At 31.2% G+C, this 11016-nt stretch overlaps 2 protein-coding genes across 3 annotated transcripts; both read left to right on the top strand.

The window, feature by feature from the left end:
- Positions 1–947: 947 nt before the first annotated feature.
- On the top strand, positions 948–9889 carry LOC108740751 (septin-2). 2 transcript variants are annotated; one of them, XM_018475202.1, is made up of 8 exons: positions 948–1362; positions 7008–7266; positions 7508–7696; positions 7815–7965; positions 8027–8192; positions 8244–8400; positions 8796–8874; positions 9390–9889. In XM_018475202.1, the coding sequence occupies exons 1-8, from the start codon at positions 1356–1358 to the stop codon at positions 9486–9488; spliced, it is 1107 nt and encodes a 368-aa protein (XP_018330704.1). In that variant the 5' UTR covers positions 948–1355; the 3' UTR covers positions 9489–9889. The 2 variants fall into 2 exon arrangements, with proteins under 2 accessions (XP_018330704.1, XP_018330713.1); XM_018475211.2 differs by having other exon boundaries at positions 949–1177.
- Positions 9705–11014, top strand: LOC112905012 (septin-5-like; the record flags this gene model as incomplete). Its single annotated transcript, XM_025976506.1, has 5 exons — positions 9705–9738; positions 9900–10107; positions 10349–10537; positions 10656–10806; positions 10868–11014. Coding segments are annotated over exons 1-5 (729 nt in total), but the record flags the coding sequence as incomplete, so codon positions are not given.
- Positions 11015–11016: the final 2 nt, after the last annotated feature.

An 11016-nucleotide genomic window follows, 5' to 3' on the forward strand; every position in this document is an offset into this window, starting at 1 on the left:
ACAAAGAAAAACGCATATTTTATTAGAGTTTCAGGGGTGACATTCGTCGACTTTGTTCGCAACAAAGCAAATTCACAGGGGGTGTCCCTTTTGAACACCCCGGCCAGCCCGATATTGATTTATCTCACTTTTAAATTCAGTGGCGGGTCGAATTACAATTTGCTGTCTTATTAGAAAAACAAAAAACAATTATAATTTTGGTGGTCTTTGGTATAACATTAAGAAAATTGATTTTTTTACAAACATATTATTCAGTCAGTACAGATTTTGGTCTTGGTTACGGTTTTTCAGTATATGGAAATGATATTATTTGAATTTGTTTATAGCTGTATATATTTCTCTTATATTTCCTTAAAGATTTGTTCATAATCTTTACAGTTTGGTAAATCAAACAAAATAAAGTACGTTGTTATTTTATTAATAAAATCATTGACGAAGTGTAAGAGTATTGCTAATAGTGAGTATTCAAGTTTTAATACAAACTTTCTACGTATTTTACACATATTGGATATTGGCGTTAAAATAAAATAAAATCCGTTTCAATTTGAAAGTTTTCTGATAAGTGACCCTACAATTAGTTTGCGTTTAAATTAGTTGAATTAACACTTTTAACAGACATTTTGTGTGATGTTAAAACACTTGTCGATTGTTTAGGAATATGATCGCGTTTTTTTAGCATTTGGCGCCAAAAGGACCTGTGTCATGGAGTTGATATGTGAGTATGATCATAGTTTTATAACTTTATGCAGTGTGAAATCTTATGGTGCCTTAAGATTAGGTATCTACATATGTTTAATAATTGCAAAAAAAGTTAGAAGACTTTTTCATTAAAGACAACAATTTTTTGCTTTAAAATTAGTTTTTCACATTTCCATTTAGATCTTTTTTGTATTTTTTTCCCGAATGCGCCGCTACTTTATTGTGAGCGTCTCTAGAACTCACTTCGACGCCCAGTCTGCGCGGCGCACCGAAAACAATTGTAGTAACGCGATACGTTCTATCCATTGTTTATTTATTTGTTGTTATCAGCGCGCCTTATCAGCGACCTTTTACTAATAATAGTATGATTAAGTAGCAAAAGCAGCGTGAATGAGGTAGATCACTCATTAGGTTGGGGCGATACGGATATGGGTGCAGTGGAACCCGGTGGAAGTAGAGTTACTGGGCCGCTATTATAGTAGGTACCAGTTTTCAGTCACTTTTAGTCGTGAATCGAAGTGTGCTGGTGTTGTTGTTTGTGGTGCTATAGCACGGTGATGAACGACTTTCCGTAATAACTTTACGAAAGATAACGTTTTTCTGAAAGTCGATGGAAACAGTCGGTTTATGTAGCCCATAAGAACAATAGTAAGACGATGTCAGGTAAGAAGAAAGATTTCGGCCGAAGTGGTCACACGGTTACCTAGCAACATCCTTGTTCGCTCAACCGAATCTCTGTATACTTGGATTTACTTAGCTATTATCAGTATACGTGTTATGTTACATTTTAAATTTGCCTGCATTTTCTCGATAATGTTTAACGTTTTTCTATACAGGGTGTTCGAGAAGTGGCGTGTGAATACAATTAAATTTGAAATAGAACAAGTAATACGAATAAGAGACTTGACGAACAGTCTTAAAACTATGCTGTCGATATGATAAAAAGGAATTATGGATCGCTTTTTGCTTTGGTCTAAACAACTAGAGGCATAGGGTCTTGTAAATATTTAAATCAGAGTCGTACTTTGATCTTTTTGTGAGTAATGGATAACCCAGAACCTATCAAAAATTATGAGCAGTACCAAATCATGCTCGCAGTCAGAATCTAATTCTTTTTATTTTCTAATAAACGATAGCAACAAATACTTCAAGCAGTAATAAAATATTGTTTTATTTACCAACGAAATCAGAAATTTTGTTTACTTCTAAAGGTTCTTTTATTTTTTATTTTTACGAAAAAACATCTCTTCATGTAATACGACCGGGGAAACACCAAATGTATGCTAGGTATATCGGGTATTTATAGCAATGGTTTAACTGCAATGATTAAATATCGACTATTAAAGCATTGAACAATAATTTTCATGTGATTTCCATTAACAAAAGCTACTTTGTTCACTGTATACTGGGTCTAGTATATTTTCTTATATATTTCTTTCTATAACGGAGAAATGGATTTTTAATAAAAGAAGTACAAAGAATATAAACAAATATTGAGTTTCTTACACTGAACATTAAAATTTTTAATGAACCCGCAAATAATGTTTTAAAAAGTAATCACGTTTGTTATACGAAGTTAGCCACAAAGATTTCATTTGTTTTTGTTCCGGTTCAAGTCTCAGCTGCTAAATCACTAGGAATTGTTAAGTGGCTGCAAATTGTATCACGTTGTATTCCTACTTCTTTATGGAATGGGACTAATGTAAAGAAAATGCGTACTTTGTACCATGACCGCCTATTTTTTTTTCTTCTTTATTTTGCTCAATATTAAAAAAAAATGATTTATTTCCAAAATGACAATAAACATCAAGAATAAATTAGAATTTACTTTCCATAATTTGTTAAAAACTTTGGAAATTACGATTTACCTAATTATTTTTCACATGTCTGCTCTGGTGTCTTAAAAATTGACACATCTGGGATGCTACCTTAGGAGAAAAAAATTAATCATACGAAAGATCAGGGTTTAAGTCGTGTATTCGTATTTTAGTAAATTATTTTATTAAAAAAAAAAAACGCACATGAAGAAATAAAACGGTTTATTGTATAGTACATACAGTTAAACTTCCCTAAATGCAAAGCCTGCTATGTTAGAGTTAAGTTTTGTCGTTAAACTTTTTAATTTTTGTTTCGAAAACATCGCTTCTACATATATTATTGTTTTTAGACAGTATAAGTAATTACTTCGTTCGTGTTGTCTTTTCCTTCGTTAGCTTATGGTCCTAATCTAATCGATTTTTCTGCTGTTTTCCACAGTATAAAATTGAGTGAACTATTGGTTATCGCTGCAGCTGATTTTTCAAACAAAATTAATAGAAATTCAAATTAATGAAATTTATAATTTAAAACCCTCGCTTGAATCTCGAGTTAGAGAAAAATGCTAGTTAAATTAAAGTTAAAATATTTGAAATAAATGTAAAACTATATTAGAAAAACACATTAATGAACTGGATTGAATATAGCTCACTGGCCCTTCTAAATTCTTGGATTTCTATGCTAGCAAATAGATGTAGAAAGGACTGATGCGGGTTTCCGAAATAATGCACAGAACTGTCTCTTGCGGCTCAGTTCAATAATACGATATAAAGGACCAGAGATCCAGAGAATCCACTTGGTCTACCTCCAGTATAGAGGAGCCAGCAAAAGGGTTTTTTTTTGTAAAAACAACAACAGTTAAAAATTAATGAGAGATAGATACAGAAAAAATATATATTCATATACATTTAATAGTCAGATTGTAAAAATTCATAAATATCCATTTTTTATGCTATTCTAGAGCTCTCCAGCATCTACATGTACATCAGCCGCCCCTGATTCGTAACATATTAGCTTGGGAAGGTGGTGGTAGTTTAGTAGGTATACACCTACCCATCAGTAGCTGCGCTTTTTCAATTAAACAAATAAACAAACAAACGTAACGACAGCCAGATAAAGTAAACTGAATAATGTGTGTGTAATTTCTTTATTTAGAAGCTTGTACGTTTTACTTATCTTGTAAGAGAAACGTAGGTACCTGTTGTATGTATAAGATAATAAGGTCGTCTGAATAATAATTCTAGATGAGCATCATACTTTCAAATAAACAATTTAATGAATTATATCATTAAACCACCACGTCCTGTTGGTAGCGTACGTATGTTGCGAAACGTATGTGGGAACTTTGTTTCGCTTTTATTGTGCGTTGGTGCAGAAATTATAACATTCGTTTTATATTTGTTGGTACCGTTCAAATTAAATCGAAGATAACGTGAAGTTGTTGAACTGCTACTTGAGACACGTCGACATGAGAAAATGGCCAGGGGCATCGTTACGATCTTTTTTCCATTCTTGGTCAGATTAGATCAAATACGACTCTCCCCTATTTCTTATCTTTAAAAATAAATTTTAAAGACCAGACAATGTTACAACATTATTTACAAAATGTTTACCGTTATGGAATTGGAAGGTCTACGTTAAATGGAGTAGATCATATTAGGGATTTGGGGGGTGATATTCCAGAGAGGCTTCACCTTTGATCTGTACCTTAGTGATGCACTTGTTTCTAAATCTAACTAAATGTTGAGTTGAGCGACTTTAAAAATTGTCAAACTGTTAACTTATTTAACTCGGTTGTTATGCCTGTTCTTCTAATTAATTCCCCAACATGGACGTCGTACAATCAACCGAACATTTCCAAAATGGAGGCAGTTGTACGTAAACTTCTTCGTTGTTTGTCTTTTAAAAATTATCCAATTGTTTGGAATTCCTTCAATAAAGTGTGTGATTATGGAATTAAAGGTGTTACATTAAATGAGGGATTTGGAGATGATATTCTAGAAAGACCTTGTTTGGATATGGATGTTTCACTATCAAATGAATATTTCCAAAATGGAGGCAGTTGTGCATGAACTCTTTCGTTGTCTGTCTTTGATAAAAATGGTAACCATGTGAGTTATTTGGAATATGAATACTCAAAAGTTGTTGAATTGTTTAGAATTCTTTCAATAAAGTATGTGCGACAGACATACACATACTTAATTATGGGATTGAAGGTGTTGCATTAAATGGGGTAGATCCTATTAGGGATTTAGGGGTACTATTCCAGAAAGACTTTGCCTTTGATCTGCACCTTGACACAGTTGTTTCTAAATCTTTTCAGATGTTGGGTTTTATTGAGATAACGACAGGCGACTTCAAAAATTTTCAATGTTCTTCTTTTTAATTTCTAAACATGGACGCCTTATTATGAACCGAATATTTCCAAAATGGAGGCAATTGTACATAAACTCCTTCATCATCTGTCTTTTAAAAATTGTAGCCCTATGAGTTGTTTGGAACTTGAATACTCAAAAGTTGCTAAATAAATGTTTGGAATTCGTTCAATAAAGTGCATGCATGGTTATTATGATAAGCTATTTGTCAAGAGTATTCATGAATCGCATTGAGTCCAGAGATATTTAAGGAATGTTCATCAGAAGAAATTTAAATTATCATTTAAGATTTTCACGTGTGCTTAATGAATCCAATGCGAAAACGAATTGAATTTTTAATATTGTATGTATATGTATAGGGTGACGAAGGAATTGAATTTATAACCTTTAAGATTACCGTTTTTAACCAGTTTAAGGTCGAATTATTTAAAAATGTTTGCTTGCTATTGCTATTTATAGTTTGATTGGTAAATTAATTTGATAGAACTATCAATCACAGGAAGCGTGCTCCACGATGAAGTACGTAGGTATTTTAAGCATAATTGACACTTGCTATAAAACGGTAATTATATTTAAAAATATCACACACTTGATATAAAATAAGGCAATAAGCATTTAGGTATATAACACAAAAACATTTGAATTATGGTTAAAGTGATAATTTTTAATCATAATGTGCAGCTAAATTTACGTTAGTCAAAAAAGCAAGTAAACTGATAATTATAAACCTTTTTGTTTCGAATAATAGTAACTATAATCTAGTCCTATATACTCAAAAATGAGTAAAACGCATAAAAAAAATCGTATCTAATGTCTATTTACAAAAATTGTCTGCACTCCTTTTAATTAACAATAAAACTAAGATATATACAGTTACACAAATACGATAAAATTGTAACAAATGTGAAGCAATTTACGTTGAACAAAATGATCGACTTTTGAAAGTATGAATCAAAGAACATGGACCTAGCGTTACGTTAAAATAAACTCAGTTGTACAGGTTTTCACAACACCCTGTAAGAAATCGCCAAAAGCTTAATCTGATAGATAGGTAGATAGAAATAAACTATGAATTGCTTTACTACTTTTATTGATTTTACAAGAAAATCATGGCAAATTCCAAATAGAATTTACTAATGCACTAATTTAGTTCTACCAGACCAAAAGTACTTCAGTTCCCTACATACTTAATTCAATAATTAATGGAATGATATTTATATAAAACAAAGCACTATTTGTTGTTTATTTTATTTATCGAAGTACCGAATGCTTTTTTATGTCACGGGCTTCCAAAATTTAAAACGGAAGTTATGTCCTTTTTAAGTGTCTATTTTCTTAATAAATTGTCCTGGTTACTTAATTTCAAACCGTTACAGTTAGTGATATTCATATGTGTATATGTATGTATGTATATACTGTGTGTCAGAATACGTGATCCTAATTAAAATATAGTTATATAAATGTATTAATATTCCAATATGTACAGGTGAATTATGCAATGTCTTTTGACCACGTTGTTTATAAATTAATGATAGAATTAACTGACTTTTAGTAATGTACTACTTCTTATTTCTCTATAATTCTACAATTTGTAAAACGCTTAAAATATATAGCAAGTTCAACATTCGTACAATGTAACAAATTTGAAGCCATATTCATGACTGATTAACTCGATATTACAAAGGAATATATGTATTTCATTATAACCGATTGGATCTGCTAATTTCCCATTGAAAATGGTTTACTAAAGCCAATCGTTCGTTATAAATGTGTTCGCTGTATCCAAATATGAATAATATGTTAACATGTGTCGAAATGGAATGTAATCTAATTCTTATCATTAAAATTAAATATTTTGCGATAATTTGTGCCAATTAATTAACTACCAATTATGAACATAACATACTGCAGTAAGTTTTAGCCCAAATTGTATTTTTAAATTAAAATATATACAAATTCTGTTTCATATTTGTTTTGCAATTATTAAATGTTTTAATGTACTTTTGTACTTCTTATGTATTTTGTGTTTTATATTTGAAGCAAAAATCAAGTTACCCTTTTCATGTAATTATCCGAATTAATTGGATTGGCTCATCAGGTGTCATATTTATTTAACAGGTGAAAAGGGAAACCGAGACTACATTGGTTTTGCAACCCTTCCCGATCAAGTGCATAGAAAATCAGTTAAGAAGGGTTTCGAATTCACCCTAATGGTCGTAGGAGAATCTGGATTGGGGAAGTCCACTTTAATCAACAGTTTGTTTTTAGAAGATCTTTACAAGAACAGGGTGGTACCAGACGTAAATGAAAAATTGCAAAAGACAACCACAATTGACAAGAAAACAATGGAAATTGAAGAGAAAGGTGTGAAAGTAAGGTAAAATTATACATAATTTTTTATGAAATTTATATTTTATTAATGTTATGGCGGACATGTACCTATAAGTTCAATGATGCAATGATTTAATGCGTTAATTTTCCATTAATTGTTCGTCATTGTCTTTGTTTAAAATTGATAATTATGCGACATTGATACATCAGATCAAAAACCACAATTTTATAAATAATCTGATAATAGTGTCATACCTTTTGGAATTTACTAAACTGCACTATTTTAGATTAACTGTGGTTGATACTCCTGGTTTTGGAGAAGCAATAAATTGTGAAGACAGTTGGAAAGTTTGTGTCAATTATATTGACGAACAATTTCGTCAATATTTCACCGACGAAAGCGGACTCAACAGGAGAAACATCCAAGATAATAGAGTTCATTGCTGTTTATATTTTGTACCTCCTTGGGGTCACAGGTTAATAATGATTATTATTTAGTATGTCCATGTCCAAGTTTTTCCTCAGATAGCACAGAAGTTTTTTAGGATTTGTATAATATAAGGAATTTTTGGGATTATTTGCTGTTTTTTGTAGTTTACGCCAAATGGATTTAGATCTGATGAAAAGGCTGCATCGCAAAGTAAATTTAGTTGTTGTTATTGCGAAGGCTGATTGCCTGACGTCATTGGAAGTCGCAACCCTTAAGAAAAATATTTTGAACGATATCAAAGAGAATGGGATACAGGTGAGCAAAAATCTTAAAACAAAATCAATTTTGAGTTTTTTTTTTATGAAAAACTTTAAAGATGTACGAGTTTCCTGAGTGTGATAGTGATGAAGATGAAGAATTCAAGCAACAAGACAGGGAATTGAAGGCAAGCATCCCCTTCGCAGTGGTGGGGAGTAATAGTATCCTAGAAGTTGCCGGGAGGAAGATTAGGGGTAGGCAGTACCCCTGGGGGGTTGTTGACGGTAAAATATTCCCTAATTTATCTAATAAATTTTTAACAAATATAATTTAAGTTGAAAATCCAAAACATAGCGATTTTCTCAAGTTGAGGACAATGCTGATATCCACTCATATGCAAGACTTGAAGGATGTAACTGAAGACGTCCATTATGAAAATTTTAGGGCGCAGTGTATCTCACAAATTTCTCAGCACGCGTTCAGGGAGAGGGGGTAAGTGTAATAAATTTAATGTTACTTAAAAATTATACACATTTAATTACGGTAAACGTTTCTAAAATTTTTCGTTATTAAATTCTCTGAACTTTTCTTCCTATATTGACCGAAGTTTTTAGATATTATCTAGGCAATTATGGAGTATATAATTAATGATCTCAATTAGAATTTTAGAAAGGCTCGATTGGTATATTCATTTGACAACAATTTTGAAGCGCTCTTTAAATAATGTTTTAAAGCCATTTCTATTTTTTAGAAGAAAATCCATTCAAGTAAAATAAGTTACCTTAAATAGTAATAGGAAAATTTTTTTTCGAGTATTTTTTTATTCTCATATTAGCAATGCCTTTAGACTTATGTACAGTTATTGTTTTATTTTTCCGAATTACTAGAAAATTAAAACGAGATTCGACTGCCTGTGATCAAGAAATTTCTGAGACTGATAGACTACTGCTACAAAAAGAGGAAGAGGTAAGTTATTCACTATATTGAACACACTTGGAGAAATTTCTTTTTTTTTTTTAATAAAACGTTGAATACAATATTTTAAAATGCGAAGGCTGCGCCGAAAATAACGCAATATTACATTAAAACAATTTTTAAAATAATTTATTAGTTTATAATGAAACTATTACACTAAAGATGTATCTAAAGTAAGTAGGTACACGAATAAAATATCGTCTGGGGAAGTACCAAAGTATATAGGCGATTTACATAAATGGCTTAACAGTATCGACAAAATTTTACATTTTTAAAGTCATAATAGACATTTGTTTTTACAAGCAAGGATTTAGTTTGTTTGCGGTTCAACCCACCTTGAAAAAGTTTCAAATCAGAGGCGAAACGTCGGTGTAAGTTTTATTTTAGTAAATCATTTCACGCCCTTAATCAGTTCTGATTTATTTTTATTACTTTATAATAATAGCAACTGGTTTATAATAAAGGACACAGACAGATTAAGAATAATTATTATAATTTATTTATAGATTCGAAGAATGCAAGACATGTTAACTCAAATGCAGGAAAAGCTTAAAGCTTCTAATCAAGCTCAAGAAGGTAAGAAACACGACAGTATTGATGTTTAGAGAAATAAAATGTGTTAATGGTATTCGTTGGGTAGAGAACGTGGTGTTATTGGTAGATGAGGTAAAGTATTAAAACAGTACTCACCACAGTTATACTGAATAATTTTTTTTTTGACATTTAATATCTATCAAATGGGCTTAATTTTTATTATTTTTGTTTTTTTTTTACTTTTTCGTGTTTTTTATGAGTACCTAATTTATTATTATTATTTTTTAATGGAAGCTGTTGATAATATTTTAGTTATAGCGAGTTAGTTTATCAATTGTGGTGATTACTCTAGGTACAATAATTACATATTTATACCAAAGAAAATAAGAATCTGATTTTGTACTATCGTTTTTATACCAATTACAAAATTTGTAGCTGCATAAGTACGAATGGTACATTTAGAATTAAATATTTATTGTAAGTGCATAGAAAATCAGTTAAGAAGGGTTTCGAATTCACCCTAATGGTCGTAGGAGAATCTGGATTGGGGAAGTCCACTTTAATCAACAGTTTGTTTTTAGAAGATCTTTACAAGAACAGGGTGGTACCAGACGTAAATGAAAAATTGCAAAAGACAACCACAATTGACAAGAAAACAATGGAAATTGAAGAGAAAGGTGTGAAAGTAAGGTAAAATTATACATAATTTTTTATGAAATTTATATTTTATTAATGTTATGGCGGACATGTACCTATAAGTTCAATGATGCAATGATTTAATGCGTTAATTTTCCATTAATTGTTCGTCATTGTCTTTGTTTAAAATTGATAATTATGCGACATTGATACATCAGATCAAAAACCACAATTTTATAAATAATCTGATAATAGTGTCATACCTTTTGGAATTTACTAAACTGCACTATTTTAGATTAACTGTGGTTGATACTCCTGGTTTTGGAGAAGCAATAAATTGTGAAGACAGTTGGAAAGTTTGTGTCAATTATATTGACGAACAATTTCGTCAATATTTCACCGACGAAAGCGGACTCAACAGGAGAAACATCCAAGATAATAGAGTTCATTGCTGTTTATATTTTGTACCTCCTTGGGGTCACAGGTTAATAATGATTATTATTTAGTATGTCCATGTCCAAGTTTTTCCTCAGATAGCACAGAAGTTTTTTAGGATTTGTATAATATAAGGAATTTTTGGGATTATTTGCTGTTTTTTGTAGTTTACGCCAAATGGATTTAGATCTGATGAAAAGGCTGCATCGCAAAGTAAATTTAGTTGTTGTTATTGCGAAGGCTGATTGCCTGACGTCATTGGAAGTCGCAACCCTTAAGAAAAATATTTTGAACGATATCAAAGAGAATGGGATACAGGTGAGCAAAAATCTTAAAACAAAATCAATTTTGAGTTTTTTTTTTATGAAAAACTTTAAAGATGTACGAGTTTCCTGAGTGTGATAGTGATGAAGATGAAGAATTCAAGCAACAAGACAGGGAATTGAAGGCAAGCATCCCCTTCGCAGTGGTGGGGAGTAATAGTATCCTAGAAGTTGCCGGGAGGAAGATTAGGGGTAGGCAGTACCC

Source organism: Agrilus planipennis, unplaced genomic scaffold (genome assembly GCF_000699045.2).
Source record: "Agrilus planipennis isolate EAB-ADULT unplaced genomic scaffold, Apla_2.0 scaffold21, whole genome shotgun sequence".
In the NCBI taxonomy this organism is placed as follows: domain Eukaryota; kingdom Metazoa; phylum Arthropoda; class Insecta; order Coleoptera; family Buprestidae; genus Agrilus; species Agrilus planipennis.

Coding starts and splice junctions, on each gene's coding strand:
- LOC108740751 (XM_018475202.1), top strand. Junction 7,267..7,507: donor GAGAAAGGTGTGAAAGTAAG/GTAAAATTATAC, acceptor GCACTATTTTAG/ATTAACTGTGGTTGATACTC. Junction 8,193..8,243: donor CCCCTGGGGGGTTGTTGACG/GTAAAATATTCC, acceptor ATATAATTTAAG/TTGAAAATCCAAAACATAGC.